Below are 19542 nucleotides of genomic sequence, written 5' to 3' on the forward strand. Positions count from 1 at the left end.
TTGTGTCAGCTCTTCCGTGTGTGTGGTGCCATTCCTGGGCAGGCTGCACTTTCTTTTGCACTGGGCGGCTCTCCTTACGGGGCGCACTCCTTGAGCGTGGGGCTCCCCTACGGAGGGGACACCCCTGCATGGCACGACACTCCTTGCGCGCATCAGCACTGCGCCTGGGCCAGCTGCACACGGGTCAGGGAGGCCCGGGGTTTGAACCGCGAACCTCCCATGTGGTAGACGGACGCCCTAACCACTGGGCCAAGTCCGCTTCCCATCTGGGAATGTTCTAAGCACAAAAAAATCCCAGGAGGTCTTCCAACCGCAACGCAGCGCCCCAGGCAGGATCCAGTGACAGTGGGCGACACACGACGCGTGGCTGCAGCTCGACACTCGAGTCCCCTTGCGGCTCGCCGTCCTGCCTGATTGCCCTCTAGAGGCTGGACAGCCAAGCCTGCAGCTCAGGCTGCACGCGCCCTAGCTTTGGCAGACACACCTGTGCAAATCTTAGAAAGCAGAAGACATATAGTGCGGGCACGGGACACGCTGCAGCTGCTCTTGCAGCGCCCGCTGCCAGCCCAGGAGGCATCTCGTTTTTCTGCAGTAGCCCTAACGGAAACCCCAGCGTCCTGCCGCGAGCTTCGTGGTGTTACGAGGCCAGGCAAGGGGCCACCACCTGGTGCCATGTGCCCCAGCAGGTGCGGCAGAGGCCCAGAACCCAGAGGTGGTGAGAGCACATCTGCCTCCTCACCTCCCTGCTTCTGGCAGGAAAACGTTGAGGAGCAGGAGGTGTCCAGGAGGCCTGGCTTAGCACCTGCTCTGCCAGCGCTGCCCAAACTTCTGGAAGCCATCTAAGGATGTGTGATCAAGCCTCTGCTGCTTCAGCTAGCGGGACGAGCCACTCTCATCTGCACGTGAACGCTGACCAAGACAGTGGCTCTTCATGGGAAGTAAACCCTCCTGGGTGGTTATGAATCTCATGGGTGATTTGAGGGGTAGGTAGGGAAAAGGGATGGAAAATCAGATGGAATTTTCTTCACCTTGTGCCCACAGGAGTGCGTTTAATTAATTATTGTTTGAATTAGGAATTGCTTCCTCAAATCATGGTGCAACTTGCAATGGAAATGAAAGAGAAAGGAGGGATTTGCCCCCAACCTGGGGTTGCCTTATTATCACAGGAGATAATGAATGTGAAAATCCTTTCAATGGTAAAATGCTCATCTAAGGAAAAGTCATCTCATCTTGCTGGGAATGGTTTTAGTCATAAATCCTAGCAAAAAAGAAAAAAAATTGTAATTTTCATCTATTAAATTTTAGACTTGGGAAACGGACTTTGGCCCAGTGGTTAGGGCGTCCGTCTACCATATGGGAGGTCCGCGGTTCAAACCCCGGGCCTCCTCAACCCGTGTGGAGCTGGCCATGCGCAGTGCTGATGTGCGCAAGGAGTGCCGTGCCACGCAAGGGTGTCCCCCGCGTGGAGGAGCCCCCACGCGCAAGGAGTGTGCCCGTGAGGTGAGGAAAGCCGCCCAGCGTGAAAAGAAAGAGCAGCCTGCCCAGGAATGGCGCCGCCCACACTTCCCGTGCTGCTGACAACAACAGAAGCGGACAAAGAAACAAGACGCAGCAAATAGACACCAAGAAAAGACAACCAGGGGAGGGGGGGAAATTAAATAAATAAAATAAATCTTAAAAAAAAAAAAAAAAAAAAAAAAAAATTTTAGACTTAACAACAGTGAGAGATGAATAAAGGACCAAACGCCTACAAGAAGTAAATGCTTCTTGAATTTCAACTCGTAGTTTGAAAACTTGAAACTTTCTATGATGCTTCAACATCTTCCTAAGCTCTTAACACCTCCAATCAGTGATCATTTGTTTAAAGAAAAGTAGCAAGATGCTACCCACACTGTATGCATGTGGTAAGCACTCATCACATATTTAAAATCTGAACAAACATGATATGCTTTACTAACGTACATTGCAAAACTCCTAACATTTTCGACTAGAAAAGATCTCGACAAGCTTAAGAATCCAATACTAAGCCATAAGCTGAGCTAAGGGAACATTTGAAAAGTTTCCTTCTTAGGAAATGGACTAGCATGAATCCCTCTCTCCAAAATTAATCTAGGTATTAAATAAAAATCCAGTCAATAGCTAATATAATTGGGGAGCAGCTGTGGCTCAAATGGTTGAGTGCTTGCTCCCCACATGGGAGGTCCCAGGTTCGGTTCCTGGTGCCTCCAAAAGAAGGCTAACAAGCAACGAGAAGATGACAAGCAAAAACAAACGAGCAGGGAGTGGATGTGGTTCAACCAGTTGAGTGCCCGCCTCCCATAAGGAAGGTCCCAGGTTTGGTTCCTGGTGCCTCCTAAAGAAGACAAACAAACAATGAGCAGACAATAAGCAAACAGACAAGGGAGCCATTTGGGGCAGAGAGGGAAAGCCAATATAATTTGACAGAGGAGAGGGGACACAGCATTGCATGCCTTTAAAAAAAAAAACGATTATAAAGGTCGACTGGATGAATAAACATGAAAACAGGACCAAAAAAATTTTGAAAAAAAAAAAATCATGGCGGATGTGAAGATGTATCTCAGAACTGCAAATATCGAAACATGGGGACAAAGTAGAATCAACTACACCATGTAGAAATGAACCCAAGAATACATAATAATCAAGTAAATGAAAAGGGAAACGATTCAGATCAGTGAACGAAGAATGGATTTATCACAAGCTATCATTTTGGAGCAACTGAGTGGATACTTGAAAACAAAGTCCAATCCAACTTCACACCCTGTGCCAAAATAAATTGCAATATTAAGTGGAGTGTTAAAACATGGGCAAAAATAAGTGATAAGTTTAAAGACACGGTTTAGATTTTCTAAATTAAATCACCATAAATAAAATTAAGGTAGGATAAGCTGGAAAAAAATTTGCAACACAGAAAGAGGGTCAATATCCCTTATATATATTTAAAACACTATAAATGAATTAAAAAACAACTACCCTTCTCTTTCAAGGCACCCGATGACCCATATGTTTTCCTTTCCACGCCACCCTACAAATTCCACTGCCATGACAAAAGGCATACACACACAATAACACACACACAGTAACACAGAGTGTTATTCAAAAACAGAGTGGCAACAGTTGCCTGGAGCAGAGAGGGATTCCTGGCAGAAAGGTGTGAACAAGCTAATCCTGGTAAGCAATGGGGATTCAGGCCTACAGCTCCAAGGAAAGAAGAGCACCTACCAAAAAGGTGAGTTTCCAAGCAGACACTGAGAATCCAAAGATCAGAGGCAGGGCAGAAGTGAAAGAAGGAATGAGCCCATTCCTGAAAAGTACATCAAAGCCTTAGAAGCTGCAAAGGGAATCTGCCTCCCTCCAGTAGCAGTTTGGCCTTGCTCATGATTTCCAAAAGCAGATACTGGAATTGTGCTTATAAACTGGTCTGTTCCGCTAGGCATGTTGGATTGTATTAACCTCAGAGATGTCACTTTTACTCGACTGACTAATGGTTGAGGCTTTGCTTAGGCCACTCAGTAGGATGTTGATTCCCTACCCCTTTGGTGGGTGGGGACTCACAGAGAAAACAACATGGCATTATGTTAGTGGGAGTTTTGAGCTGGAGCCCTGGGAAGTAAACACACAGGAGAAGAGCACAGAGGAATAGAGAAGGCTCCATAGACATGGCAGAGCTCCTGGGAAGAGAGAGCGCCTCATAGTCTGCAGGGGACCTTGCTAGGGGAACAGAGCAGCTGAGCCTGGAGAGGAACACGCCCCAGGAGAGAGATAAGCCTTATCCCAGCCTACAGCTGATACTGGAAGGAGCTGGGACCACAGAGCCTTAAAAGGAAGAGGAAGGCTGGACCCTGGCAGACGTTGGCAGCCATCTTGCTCCAGCACGTGGCCACAGACTTTGGTGAGGGAAGTGACCGAGGAAACAGCCACGTGAGAAGCAACAGGCTCAACAAGCAGAAGCGGTCTCTCAGTGGACAAAGAAACTTAAATATACCCAATATTCTTAAATTAAAAAAAAAAGGGGGGGGGCAGTGGTTCAGACTACAGAATAAAAAGAATGCCAAACTGTTGGGAACTAAAACCATCAATGTCAAAATAAAATCTCAATAGATGGGCTAAAGAGCAGAACTGACTCAACCGAAAATCTAAATTTGGCCTCAGAGTGGAACTTCTCTAGAACTCTGTGCAAAAAAGCAAAGAGAAGAAAACTATGACAGAAAAATTAAGAGAAATGGGAGATAGTTTAATCTCTCCTGGAATGGAATAAAGATTTTATGAGGGCAAAAACAGAAGGAAGAGATGCAGGAAACAAGAGAATTTTCCCTGTGCTCTTGAAGATAGATTTGAATCTCAGTCATAAAGGGCCCAGACAGTGCAGAGGAAGATAAATAAGGAGATGCCCTTCTATACCCATGCCGGGGAAGTACACGGTTTCCAAAGATCAGGAGAAAATCCCAAAAGTTTCTAAAGAGAAAAAAATTATTTGGTTACCTACAAGGAAATGAGAACCGATTCTGTGGGGGGTAGATTTGAGACCCGGTGAAAACAAGCCCTCTGACTCAGCTGTGACAGAAGTCGCCATTTCCTGCCACAGATGCAAGGCTACATTCTCGTCAGGGGACATCAGGGGACGACAGGCGAAGGCTGCTGAGAGGGGACTTCAGGCCCGAGTCCTCCCAGCTTGGGGTGAGGGCCTTCTGCCCACCCCGAGACAAATCCCAGGACTCAGGAAACTCCAAGTGGGAGCTTAATAATTTCCCTTTACTCCCAACCACATCACCTGAAATTCCAACATAATTACCTTACACGGTTGCAAAACAGCCTTTCACAAGCCATTCTATAGAATGTAGAATAGCAACTACATTCCACCTACCATTTCTTGCCTCACCACCAGTGCCATCTTTCTACATCACCATAAGTAATTTAATAGTACAAGGCTTCATCATGCAAGGGTGTGCTGCAAATACACAATCACATATACACAAAGCATGGGAGGGACTGAGTCTAACAAGCCTCTCCATGGACTACCAGACCTTGAGGTCTCTTGTTAACACTAAAGGCTAGAAGCAATGAAGCACCAGCTTCAAGATCTCATGAAAAGAAATTGTAAGACCTACAGTTTTATATCAACCAAATTATTGCTTTGGCATGAAGGTAAAAGAAAGATGTTACTCGAAGTACAGGGATTTAAAAGGTTTATCACCTTCAAATCCTTTCTAAAAGAATGACTTAAGGAGGTACTCCAGCAAAATGAAATATCAATCAGGACAGTAAATGACACAGGGTGCAAAAGATAATAGTTAAACTTGTAGTTAAGTCTAAATAGTTGTTTTGTAATATGGCTGGGAGGGTTAAGACAACTGTCAAGAAATGATTCCTAAGAAAACGTTTTTTAAAAGTAATTGTAAAATGGTGCGGCCATTTTAGAAAACAGTCTAGCAGTTCCTTGAAAGTTCAAACATAGAGTTACCATATGATCCAGTAATTCCACTCCTAGGTATATATCAAAGAGAAATGGACACATATGCTCACGTAAAAACTTGCACACGAAGGTTCACTGCCGCATTATTCACAATAGCCAAAAAGTAAAAAACAACTCAAATGTGCATCAATGGATGAACAGATAAATGAAATATGTTATAGCCATACAATGGACTATTACTTGGCAATAAAAAGAAATGAAGTACTGACACATGCTACAATATGGGATGATCCATGAAAACAGTATGCTAAGTGAAAACACTCTACACAGAAGTTACATATTATAGAACACCATTTTATAAAATGTCCAGAGTAGGCAAGTCCACAGAAATAGAACAAAGATTAGTGGTTGCCTAAGGATGGGGAGATTGAGGGAAATGGAGAGTGATTATTAATGGATTCTGTAGTAATAAAAATTAGGTTAAAGTTAACTGTGATACTGGCTGCACAACTCTGTAAAGGTATTAAAAATTTACACTGGGGAAGCGGACTTGGCCCAGTGGTTAGGGCGTCCGTCTACCACACGGGAGGTCCGCGGTTCAAATCCCGGGCCTCCCGGACCCGTGTGGAGCTGGCCATGTGCAGTGCTGATGCGCGCAAGGGGTGCCCTGCCACGCAGGGGTGTCCCCCGCGTAGGGGAGCCCCACGCGCAAGGAGTGCGCCCCACAAGGAGAGCTGCCCAGTGCGAAAGAAAGTGCAGCCTGCGCAAGAATGGTGCCGCCCACACGGAGAGCTGACACAGCAAGATGACGCAATAAAAAGAAACACAGATTCCTGGTGCCGCTGATAAGGATAGAAGCGGTCACAGAAGAACACACAGCAAATGGACACAGAGCCCAGACAACTGGGGGCGGGGGAAGGGAGAGAAATAAATAAAAAATAAATCTTAAAAAAAAAACTTACACTGTGTATATACTTCAATGTGAATTATATCTCAATAAGGCTGTTTTTAAAAATAAGTAATCCAGAAAAAAATTAGCTAATAGCACAAGGCACATGGTTAGGAATAAGTAAGGAGGAGAGTATTGTCTTTTGAATGGAATTACGAGGTTAAACATCTTGATTAATTCCCTGACAGTCAGGAAAATGTAAGTTTGAATACTTTGGATGAAAAACAAAATAGAAATAGAATTTGTAACTTTCAAAAACTAGAGAAAAATAAGGAAAACTAAAAATTGTAAAAAAGTTATCAGAATAAATATGAATGTGTCACATTCCCATATTAAAAGACAGGGTATCAGTCTACGTGTAGAGATAAAAATCAAGCTATAAAAGATGTACCTATAAAGAAATGAGAGGGAAAGTTTAAAAACAAAAGGAAGGACAAGAACACATTAGACAAATGCTTACCCAAAAAGCAGATATGGCAATATTAAAATGAGACAAAACAGAGTGCCACAAAGGAAATTAAAAGGCTAGTTTTGCAACAACCATGAAGTCACAAATCAAATCTAATAGTAAAAATCAGATTTTAAAATCTAATAGCCTATTAAAAGAATGAATACATTTTAACTGAGTAGAGTTTATCCTAAGACTGCAAAAATGGTTCACCATTAGGCTTCCTAATATGACTCATTTCAACAGCACATTGAGGGAAACAAAATTCCGTATTGTCACCTCAGGAAATGCTACCCCCCAATCTTATCTCCTAAATTCAACTCTCATCCCTTATTAAATTGGATGCCGGGTTAAACTCCTGCTCATTAACTCAGTAAAGAATATCTAACAGCCCCTACACTTCACTGTGTATTATCATTAAAACACAGGAAAATCCCAATTAAAGTTATTAGTCAACCAAGGATACTCATAATCATCCCAACTACTCAACATTATCCTGGCATCCTTGCCTATGTAATAACAAAAAAAAGAGTATAATTAAAAATTTAAAAGGAAAAGAAAACCATTGTTATTCACAGATATTACTATAGTTTACATATAAAGCAAAAATTAATAATAAAAATAGTTAATACATCAAATAAGATGCCTATAAACAAACTCAAAATAAGGAAATTAACAGATTTCTTATTCGTCAAAAATTGAAAATACTTAAATCTAATAAGAAATGCACAAGACTCATCTGGAAAAAACTTAGGACTTTAAGAGTATAAAATGACCCAAATAAATAGAGAGATACAATATCCTCGATGGTCAGAGTTCATTATTAAAAAGACATCGCCTCCAATTAATTTATCAATTTAATGCAATCTCAATCAAAGTTGTAATTGGATTTAAAGAGCACTGGTTCTAAAAATCACCTGTAAGTAATGTAAGTGTACGAGAAGAGCAAAGAAATTAAAAAATCTGTATGACTTACACTATTGGCTATTACAATACTCTCATACAGTTATAGAAATTAAAAGGGGTCTAGAATTGACTTGGGAATAGAACAGAATACGGTCATAAAATAGTTATACATATTTGGTTATATGTTCTGGTTAATGGTGAGACAACTGGATATCCATTTGGGGAAAAAAGTGAAATTACCTCCCCATATTATACAAAAACTGTAAGATACAGTTTAATAAGGTAAAATATTCTCAACACTAAAAAAAATACATTCTGGGAGCTGGTGTTGCTCCAAGTGGTTGGGGCTGGCATTCCACATATGAGGTCCCAGGTTCAATCCCCAGCCCTGGTAACCCCCTCGAAAAAAGGAAAGAAAGAAAGAAAAGAAAAGGAAAAGAAATCTCTGATATTTTCTTCAAATATTTGTATAATCTTGGGGTGGGGAAAGTCCTGTTTAAGCAAGATAAAGTCCAGAAGGCCTAAGAAAGAAAGATAACTGTTTGGATTTCATAAGACTTAGAAATTTCTTTTGTGGAAAAATGGCATGAATTATATTAATGAGTGGCAGATGAGAAAATTATAGCCATAATATAAGAAAAACTTATAAATGAATAAGAAAAAAATATAGAAAACTATCAAGATATTTTATGTGCATATTATACTGTATATATTAAGCACATACATATCATGTATGTATTATGCTGTAATTCACATATGCATGTCTTAAGCTACTAGGTAGTTACAGATGTAGAACAAAAGGCCTGAAAGGACAATGAATGGTAGTTACATCAGGGCAGGTGGGAAAATGGGGGATGCAGTGATTCAGATGGTAAGTGGGGCCTTTCAGCTTTCACTATTCAGATTTGAAATTTACTTTACAAGGAACACTTATACTCTGCTACAAGCTTCTTTAATTACATTAATTAATAAATATATCCTCATAATATAAATATAAACTATATAAAACATGGGGTGTTAAAAAGTGAACATTTGGGAGTGGATGTGGCTTGAGAAGTTGAGCGCTTGCCTCCCACATGGGAGGTCCCAGGTTCGGTTTCTGGTGCCTCCTAAAGAAAGCAAACCACGAGCAGACAACGAGCAAAAACAAAAACAAAAACAAAAAACCATCAGATAACGAGCAAACAATGAGCAAAAAAAATAAAAAAGAAGCAGTAAATGAACAAAACAACAAGCAAAAACAAACGAGCAAACAACAAGCAAACAACAAGCAGACAGATGAGGGTGCCAATTCAGGGAGAGCTGATGTAGCTCAGCAGTTGTACACAGGCCTCCCTCATACAAGGTCCCAGGTTCAATCCCCAGTCCCAGTCCCTCAAAAAAAAAAAGGGAACGTTCCCATTTAAACATATCTCCCACTCCAATTTTATTCCCCTCCTGGAAGGTAATTTTCATTAAAGTTGTATTTTTCCCTTTTATATCTTTAAAATATTTTAAAAAAAGAAATAGCCCCATTTTAAAAATTGGTATAGGGGAAAAAAACCCAGGTAATTAGCAAGAGAAGAAATAAATAGTTAAAAGCCTATTTGAATGGGAGGTCCGTGGTTCAAACCCCGGGCCTCCTTGACCCGTGTGGAGCTGGCCATGCGCAGTGCTGATGCGCGCAAGGAGTGCCGTGCCACGCAAGGGTGTCCCCCGCGTGGGGGAGCCCCACGCGCAAGGAGTGCGCCCGTGAGGAGAGCCGCCCAGCGTGAAAAGAAAGAGCAGCCTGCCCAGAAATGGCGCCGCCCACACTTCCCGTGCCGCTGACAACAACGGAAGCGGACAAAGAAACAAGACGCAGCAAATAGACACCAAGAAGAGACAACCAGGGGAGGGGGGGAAATTAAATAAATAAATAAATCTTTAAAAAAAAAAAAAAAAAAAAGCCTATTTGACATGTTCAACTTTAATAAGCACAGAAATGCGAATAAACACCATTGGCTCTTTTTTCACATATCCAGGGCTCCCCAAACACTATTGATAGCTGATATCCTCTTTGACTGGTGGCTGCCCATGCCAAACTGGTTTTTAAATATTTTGAGTATCTTCCAACCCAGTCTAGTTGGCAGATATGTAAAAGAAAGTGGTAGTGAGTATTTGCCAAAACGAACCCTGTTCCACCCTAAAACACCACTAGAGGGAATGCAAATTGGTACACACTTTTCTGTACAAATTGGCAGAAATACCAAAAGCCTTGAAAAGTACATATGCCAACCTACAGACACACAAATCCTTTAGAACTAATAAACAAGCTCAGCAAGGTTATAGGATACACGATCAATACAAAAAAAAACTTAATTGGATTTCTATGTACTAGCAACAAGCAACCCAAAAAATGAAATAAAAAAAAAAAATCCATTTACAATGGTATGAAATAGAATAAAATACGTAAGAATGAATTTAACAAAAGAAGTATAAGATACGTATGCTGAAAACTGTAGAACATCGTAGCAGGAAATTAAAGAAGTAAAAATGGAAAGATAACCATGTTTGTGGGCTGAAAAACAGTACCGTTTTCTAGCTGTTAAAACAAATACTATACAGTGAATTGACTTAAACAACAGGGATTTATTGGCTTACAGTTTTGAGGCTGGGAAAAGTCCAAAACTGATGTGGCCACGAGGTGATGCTTTCTCCCAGAAGACTGGCACTCTGAGGCTGGCTGCCGGTGATCCTTGGTTCTTGGCTTTTCTGTTACACGGCAGCGCACACAAATGCACCCTCTCCTTTCTCTTCTGGGTTTGGCTGACTTTCGGCTTCCAGCTGCTCCTGGGGCTTCTTCCTCTGTCGCCTTCTCTGTAAGACCCCCAGTAATAGGATTCAGACCCATCTCGATTCGGCCCCATCTTAATCGAAGCCACCTCGGCAACGTTCCAATGTATAATGGATTCAAACTCACAGGCACAGATTACCATTAAGAACAGCTTTTTCCAGGGTACATTACCCCAAGCCACCACAGTGAGCAGTGCTTTCCAAATCGATCTACAGAGTCAATGCAATCCATATAGAAATTAATTCCGGCTGCCTTTTTGGCAGGAATTGATAAGCTAATATTAATATTTATACGGACGCGCGCGGGATGCAGAATCGTCAAAAGAATCCGATCAAGAACTAAGTTGGAAGACTCACACTTCAAATCTCAAAACTTATTACAGATTTACAGTAGTCCAAATAGTGGGTACTTAGGAATAATAATAGACATACAGATTCATGGAATGGAATTGAGAGTCCAGAGACAAACCCTCACATCTATGCTCAATTGATTTGCTACAAGGTGCCAACATAATTCAATGGGGAAAGTCTTGACAATAGATGATGCTGGGATAATAGATAGCAACATGCAAAAGAATGAAGCTGGACTCCTGCTTCACACCATATACAAAAATTAACTTAAAATCTTAGGCCTAACTGTAAGGGCTAAAACTGTTAAATTCTTAGAAGAAAACATGGCTTAAATCTTCATGATGGTGGATTAGGCAAAAGGTTCTTAGATAGGACACCAAAAGCCCAAGTAAAACAAAATAAAGAAATGTGTAAACTGGTCTTTATCAAGATGAAAAACTTCAAAGGATACCATCAAGAAAGTGCAAAGACAGGGAAACGGACTTTGGCCCAGTGGTTAGGGCGTCCGTCTACCATATGGGAGGTCCATGGTTCAAACCCCGGGCCTCCTTGACTCGTGTGGAGCTGGCCATGCGCAGTGCTGATGCGCGCAAGGAGTGCCGTGCCACGCAAGAGTGTCCCCCGCGTGGGGGAGCCCCACGCGCAAGGAGTGTGCCCGTGAGGAGAGCCGCCCAGCGTGAAAAGAAAGAGCAGCCTGCCCAGGAATGGCGCCGCCCACACTTCCCGTGCCGCTGACGACAACAGAAGCGGACAAAGAAACAAGACGCAGCAAATAGACACCAAGAACAGACAACCAGGGGAGGGGTGGGACATTAAATAAATAAAAATAAATCTTAAAAAACAAAAAAAAAAAAAGCAAACTTTAAAAAAAAAAAAAAAAAGAAAGTGCAAAGACAACCCACAGAGTTGGAGAAAAATAGTTACAAATTATATCTGAAAAGTGACTTGCATCCAGAATTCATTAAAATCTCTTAAAACTATAAAGGACAACTAATCCAATTTTAAGAGAGGCAAAGGATTTGAATAGACATTTCCCCAAAGAAGATATACAAATAGCCAATAAGCACACAAAAAGATGCTCAATGTATTAATCACTCTGGAAATGCAAACCCAAGACTCGGTGAAATACCACTTCACACCCACTAGGATGGTTAGAATCAAAAACACTGATAAAGAGCAGATGTGGCTCAAGCAGTTGGGTACCCACCTCCCACATGGGAGGTCCTGGGTTCGGTTCCCAGTACCTCCTAAAGAAGACGAGCTGACACAATGTGGAGGGGGAGGGTGTGGCTTAAGAGGTTGGGCACCTGCCTCCCACATGGGAGGTTCTGGGTTTGGTTCCCTGTACCTCCTAAAAAATATGAGTGGACACAGTGAGGAGACACAGCAAGCAGACACAACAAGCAAACGGCAAGCAGACACAATGAGCAGACGAGTGGAAACAATGAGCAGACAGACAAGGGAGCCATCCTGGAGAGGGGCGCGGTGGGGATGACACACAGATGATAAGTCCTGGTGAAGGGGTGGAGAAATTAGAACCCTCAGATTGTTGGTAGGAATGTAAAATGATGCAGCCACTTCGGAAATCAGTCTGGCGGTTCTTCAAAATATTAACCCTAGAGCTACCAAATGACCCAGCAATGCCATTCCTAGGTAAAGACCAAGGAGAACTGAAAACATACCCACCCAAACACTTGCACCCGAAGGTTCTATTTATGTAGCCCCAAAGTGGAAAAATCCAAATGTCCATCAACTGATGAATAAATAAAATATAGTACATCCATCCAGTGAAATATTACTTAGCAATAAAAGGAAATGAGTATGGAGACATGCTAGAGCATGGCTTACCCTTGAAAACATTATGCTAAGTGAAAGAAACCAAATACAAAAGGACACACATTGCAGGATTCCATCCGCTGTGAAACGTCCAGATTAGACAACTCCATAGAGACAGGAAGTAGGCCAGTGGTTGCCAGGAGCTGAGGAAGAGGAAATGGGAAGCGGCGATAATAAGGATGGGTTTCTTTTTGGGGTGGTGAAAATATTCTGGAATTAGATAGTGGTAATGTTTGTACAACCCAGAATATACTAAAAATTGTGTGGTATGTGGATTATATCTTAATAAAGCTGGTTTAGAAACGTATATGCCAAAACTCATAGAAATCTGCACTAAAAAAAGTGAATTCTACTACTGTACACCTCAATGGACCTGAATTTATGTAATTTTTTTAAAGATTTATTTTTTAAAATTTATTTCTCTCCCCTTCTCCTCCCCCCCAGTTGTCTGCTCTCTGTGTTGATTCGCTGTATATTCTTCTGTGAGCGCTTCTCTCCTTATCAGCTGGACCTGAATTTAAAGATGCATACACCCTTTTACTCAAGTCGAAGAACTTGTCCTTAGAAAACACTAAAGAACATCCAGAAAGATTTAGCTTACAGGATATTTGTGGGAAGCGGATGTGGCTAAGTGATTGGGCTCCCACCTATCACACGGGAGGTCCCAGGTTCAGTTCCTGGTGCCTCCTGGAGAAGGCAAGCTGGCACGACGGGCAGGTACAGCGAGCTGATGCAACAAGATGATGCAACAAAGAGACACAAAGAGAAAAGACAACGAGAGACACGACATACCAAGGAGCTGAGGTTGCTCAAGCGATCAAGTGCCTTCCTACCCCATGGGAGGTCCCGGGTTCAGTTTCCAGTGCCTCCTAAAGAGAAGACGAGCAGACACAGAGCGTGCACAGCAAATGGACACAGAGAGCAGACAGCGAGCACAAACAGCAAGGGGGGGGCAGATAAAGAAATAAAATAAATCTTAAAAAAAAAACACTGATATTTGTTACAACATTGTTAAAAGAAGGAAATATACATGGAACAGGAGGAAAGCCCAGATACTTCAGGAATGCTAGGCAGCCATTAAGAGTATCCTAAGAAATTAATTATTGATGAGGAAAGGAGAACAACTATCAGGTCTCAGCAGGAGACTGGCTAACCTGAGTAGAGTTTAACACGGGTGTGACTTATAAAGCAGGATGCAGGAACACCCCATGCGATGAGTGCAGTACCTGGGCTCTGATGAGCAGGAAGGAGGGAAGAGTTCACAGAGCCAGAGAGAACACGTGTGTGGAGAGAGCTGCCAGGCAGCGGCCTTGCGCAGGGAGATGCCGCCAGCCTGCTGGCACCCACCAGGGACGAGTCCCAGGAGTGAACACCCAGAACGCACTCTCCTCTCCCCGTGCCGTCTCCTGCTGGTGACCACCATTGGGTGAAGCGGGGGGACAGCAGGGGACAAGGGGGCCCTTGAAAGAGTCCATGCGGATCAGCCTCCCGTGGTGGCAAGCAGGGGAGAGGAAGGTGGAGAGGGGATCTGGAGGGACAATTGGAAGACATCCAGCACAGATGGCCACACACTGAACAAAGAGTAGTTTCCTAGTGACCACACTTTTGTTAAAAATTAGAGATAAATAATATAGAACCACTGAGGGGGAGTGGGTGTGGCTCAAGCAGTTGGGTGCCCGCCTCCCACATGGGAGGTCTTGGGTTTGGTTCCTGGTACCTCCTAAAGAAGACGAGCAAGACAGTGAGCTGACGTGACAGGCTGGCATGGTGAGCTGACGCAATGAGGAGACACAATGAGACACAACAAGCAGGGAGCAGATATGGCTCGAGCAATTGGGTGCCTCTCTCCCACATGGGAGGTCCAGGTTTAGTTCCCAATGCCTCCTAAAAACAAGACGAGCAGACACAGAGTGCACACACACACAAACAGACACAGAGAGCAGACAGCAAGCACAAACAACGGTGGGTGGGTGGGGGCGGATAAATAAACAAATAAATCTTTAAAAAACAATAATAATATATAACCACTGAAGAAATTCTGGAACAATTTACTCCAACAGGTAAACAGTGGTTCTCACAGAGTTCCTAAAGGGGAGGGGGTGTCTATTGGTAATTGGCGGGGCAATTCTTCAGTGTTGGGATCATCCCATGCATTTCAGGACAGGTGGCTTCCCTGGCCCGGGGCCCCAAACAACAGCAGAAGCCCCAGTGACTACAATAACCCAAAAAAACCCGTTTTAAACGCTACCCATTTCCAGACATGGAGGGATATTACGCCTGTTGGGAAAGCACTGTGCGGTTAGAGTGCAGGCTTTTTTTTTTTTTTACCTGAATTTATAGATATATATTTATAATGTATCACACTTATGAAATGGAAACGATGCTCACTATTTTTTAAAAGAATTCAGCAGAACCGTAGAATAATGACTGAGCGTTCCAGCTCTCCATAAACCCTTCCCATCCTCCCCCGAGGTGTTGCTCATGACACAGTATGTAAACGAAAGGTGACCCAACATGATGACATGGACGTTATAATTCATTATGCACTCACCCAACAGGAATGGCGCAATTAACTCGGCTTCTTACAAATCGCTTTTATTCTACAAGTCCTCGTAAGAGTTATGAGACCACAGCGTCCTACAATCCACAGGTCAAGTACTGGACTGCTTCTAGCTTGTTGGAAAACTTGGAAGGGAAGGCAACTACGATGACTTGGTGTAACAGGATCTTACGCTGGCACAGCCTAGACAGTTTTGGTAGGTATATCTGCTACCCTCTGACCCCGGTGGGAAAACCAGGGCAAGGAATTTGGACAAGAAAATTGGAGAAATGACCTGTTTTGTTCTCTACCTTACTTCCTTTTCCCCACGGTCATGCAGGAAGTTGGCCTCGGGGTAATTCTCCATCTCAGGATTTTGCTTTTACAAAGTGGAAAGCATTCTTGTGTGGGCAGGTGGGTGGAGGAGCTATGTCTTAATTTCAGGGTTAGGACAACAGGAGTTTGAATCGTTCACTCCCAGATAGAGAATTGGTGGTAGCCTACTTTATTACCTTTAATTCATTGTAAGCTGCATCCTGATATTACATACAAAAACATGAACAAAAAAGTATCTTAGAACTTAAAAACATAGCGCATCTGTTAAGGTGATCCTTTAAGATTTTGAATTTAAAGAGTTCTTCTAATTTTTAACAAGTCTTTTTAGTTTAAATAGACTCACACTGCAGATGACAGTTGAGATCAGTAGAACTCTTGGGGAGGACAACTTCAGAATAGGTCCCCAAACCTGTAAATCTGCATACTCTGTGACCAAACGATGCTACTTTAAGGAACTTCTCAAGAAAATCACTGGGCAGATGTGGAAGATGGACAAAGCAGGAAGACTCTATGGCATTTGACTATAACCTGGAAATAAGCTGGTCTTAAAATAGAAGACTGAGAGAAGGAGGTATGCACAGTACTTCCCTATGATGAAAAACTAAGAATGCAAGAGATCTGAGGCTCTGAAAAATGCTCATGATAAAGTAAGTGAAAACAGCAAGTAATAACCCAGTGCTTACCAGAAGGGACACTGGAAAGAAATACCATAAACAAAGAAAATACATCCATAGGGCGAAAAAAAGGAGTTTACAAAAGAACTGAGAAAATGGAAAAATAACCCAATTTAAGAAAATCTCCTTAAACATACATGAGCTTTTCTGAATTGAGAGAACATACTAGAGCCCCAGCATAATGGAAGAAAACAGACCCATGTCAAGATATATCACTGTGGTATTTCAGATTTCTGGAGCAAAAGAAGACTCTAACGTGCTTCCAGAGAAATTTTTAAAAATGAATCAAGAAAGGGAATAGTGAAAGGACAATAGAGAAATACTTTCAAAATCCTGAGGAGAAACAAATTTCCTTATCTGGTCAACCTATGAATTATGTTTAATAGTAGAATCAGTAGAATTTTCTAAGACACAAAGCATCAATTTACAAGCTACTGGAGGATGTGTGTCTGTGTCCCCAGTGGGAGAAAGGAAGACAGAGAAGGGCACTGGCTCTGGAAAGCAGGGGTCCAACACAGGAAAGACGCGAGAAGCATCTCCAGGTGATGTGCACCTGGATGGCCCCCGGCAACCAGGCCAGATGGCAGCAGGTCTGAGGATGTCCCAGGAGGCTTGGTCACAAGGATGAACTTGACAGAGCACCCCCTGACTCTCAGCTCCTGAGAGGAAATTTCAACAGCTGTGTTGAAGTAGTGACTAATCTCTAGAGAACCCAGGAAAGGGAAAAGAGAGAATTACCAACTCCAGGGGTAACAACAAATTGGTCAGGAAAGGAAAAACTCAGGGCCTCAGCTGTGAACAGTTTTTACAGAGCCACGAGGTCAACGCCCAATTCACCTTCCTGAATTGGGAGGCAGGAAGGCTATGAATCAAATCAGGGATGGAGAAAAGGGGGTCCAAGAAGGCCAAAGCCTCGTCTTCTAAAGTGGGGCTGGCAACGGATAATGCCTACAATGGAAAAAGAATTTTTAGATAGCAACGCAAGCATGTACCTTAGAGTTCTAAGAGATTTGAACACACGTACCTCTGGAGTAGAGATAGTGGGAGGAAAGATATTTCAGTCTGCAGGACTATTTGACTTTTTAAAACATCCACGCATTGCCTGATTAAAAATAAAAACTGAGAGAAGCGGATGTGGCTCAAGCTACTGAGCTCCCGCCTACCATATGGGAGGTCCAGGGTTCAGTTCCCGGTGCCTCCTGGAGAGGACAAGCAAGACAGGCAGTAAAATGACACAAAAAAAGAGACACAAAGAGGAAACACAATGAGAGACCCAACAAAGCAGGGAGCAGAGGTGACTCAAACAACTGAGCGCCTCTCTCCCACATGGGAAGTCCTGGGTTCAGTTTCCGGTGCCTCCTAAAGAGAAGACGAGCAGACACAGAGAGCGCACGGCACATGGACACAGCTCAAACAACGGGGAGGAGAGATAACTAAAATAAATCTTAAAAAAAAATAAAAACTGAACTCAAGTCACCGTAAGGGTGGTTTTGCTTACATGTCTTTTCAACTTAAAAAAAAAAATTATCCGAAGCTTTAAGAATACATGCCAACGTGTCAACAACGGTTATCTCTAGTCATGGGGTTGTGGCATTACCATGTCTTCCTATTTTCTGGAAAAGTTTAATATAGAGCATATTGGTCAAAAGGCACTCTGCGTCATGCCCGGCCCAAACCCACTCAGGGCACAAGTTCCTTCTCTGTCACTTTAGCTTCAGTTTACTCTGCAGTGGCGGGAGAGCCTGCCACCTCCTTCGTTCACAAAGCAAATATTTGTCGAGCTCCCGAGACCTGGCCTCGCAAGGTGGTTCCAACCCCTCCAGCTTCTCACTGGGGCTCCTGACCAAGCACTCAAGTCCTCAGTCCCAGCTGAGGGACCCAGCCTGGCCATCGCTTCTCAAGACTCTCCAGGGATGGCTTCAGCAGGTGCACGGTGGGGGCTGAGATCCTGAGGAGCTGGGCACAGGCTTTGCTCTCAGTTTCTCGAAGGAATGCCTTCTGCTCGATGGAGTCTCCCATTCCCAAGGCCCCACGGAGCCTAGATTTCAAGCCCACGGAAGGTGAAAGACAAATGTGCGGGACAGAGCAGCAGGGGCGCTGGGTGGACAGCGGCCGGGGATGCCCCCTGGCCGTGACACACAGGGCACTGCCTGGGTTTGAGCGCCAGCTCCACCGCGCACAGCCGGAACTCACTTCCCTTCTCTGGGCCTCAGTTTCTCCACTTACAGGAGGCTGTGAAGTCATCGGAAGGGCTTGCCAAGCCCCAGGCGCTACCTGATGGCTCTGTAAACAGTGGCCACCACCTAGCTGTGAGCCGGGACCGGCGGGGACTTCCAGGGCCATCACTGGAGCGCTCGGCCTCCAAGTCTTCCCTTGGAAAAGAACACGCACGTGCCCTGCGTCCAGCTTGAGGGGCCAAAGGTCCCCAAAGAGGATGAAGGCCTCACAGACCTGATTTCAGCCAGCTTTCCTTGCAGAATCACCTCAATTTCAATCCCGGGGAGATAAATAGGGGAAAAAAAAGCAGAGGCGCACTCCGACCCAGCCCCCCCCAAAACCCCTGGGGAAAGTTCTGCTTCCAGGAAGGAGGCCCCCCGCACGCAGGCCAGGCGAGGGTGGCCAGCGCTGACTCTGCCACCCATTAACACCAACTCAGTGGCCACCAAGCCTCTGCTGAGGCTTACGCGCGCACCCCCCCCCCCAAAGACACACGGCGGCGGGACCTCGTGGGGAGGGGGGTGGTGTCCCTGAGTTTGGGACTCGGGGAAGAAGGCGCTCCCGCGGCCGCAGGGGGTCCTGGAAGGGCGCCCGAGGGTCTGGGCTGGCTGCACCCCAAGGAGCGCGCCCCCCCCCCCGCCTGCGCGCCCCCGGGGCACTCACGATCTCGGCCACGATGAGGAGCCCCGGCACGGTGCGGAGGAACTCGCGGTCGTAGGCGAAGCTGCTGCTGCTGGTGGAGAAGTTCTCGGCGAAGGAGCTGGCGGTGGTGGTGACGGTGTGCGAGCGGCCGCGCTGCGCCTCCTCCATCGTCGCGCCGCGGCCCGGCTGGCCCGTGCCCGGGGACCCCCAGCGCGTCGCGGGCGGGGCGGCCCTGCGGCCCCGGGGACCCCGGCGCGCGGGGCAGGGGCGGGCGGAGGGGGGGCGCTCGGGGCTGCGCGGGCGCCCGGGACGCGGACACCCAAGCCCGGGGAGGCGGCGGCGCGGCCCAGGCCGGCGGCGGCGGCGGCCGGGAGGAGGGGAGGGGGCGTGGAGAGGGGC

General features: G+C 44.7%; 1 protein-coding gene and 1 non-coding gene across 3 annotated transcripts in view; one reads left to right on the forward strand and one right to left on the reverse strand.

Annotated features, from left to right (window-relative positions):
• The window catches only part of CMTM8 (CKLF like MARVEL transmembrane domain containing 8), a 120176-nt gene extending 100684 nt beyond the window's left edge, over positions 1-19492 (reverse strand). The window contains exons 1-2 of one of the 2 annotated variants that reach the window (XM_058290758.1): positions 19165-19270; positions 10357-10572 (exon numbers count right to left, since the gene is read on the reverse strand). Coding sequence is in view for 1 of the 2 variants with exons in the window: in XM_004471169.4 (XP_004471226.2) it covers positions 19165-19311 (147 nt within the window). In the remaining variant the exon portion in view is untranslated. Of the gene's footprint in view, positions 1-10356; positions 10573-19164 lie in introns of both variants that reach the window. The other variant, XM_004471169.4, reaches the window with a different exon arrangement.
• On the forward strand, positions 5971-6048 carry TRNAG-ACC (transfer RNA glycine (anticodon ACC)). The gene has a single exon. It is a non-coding gene; the product is annotated as a tRNA-Gly (tRNA).
• Positions 19493-19542: the final 50 nt, after the last annotated feature.

The sequence above is a fragment of the Dasypus novemcinctus genome, chromosome 31 (assembly GCF_030445035.2).
Source record: "Dasypus novemcinctus isolate mDasNov1 chromosome 31, mDasNov1.1.hap2, whole genome shotgun sequence".
NCBI lineage: Eukaryota > Metazoa > Chordata > Mammalia > Cingulata > Dasypodidae > Dasypus > Dasypus novemcinctus.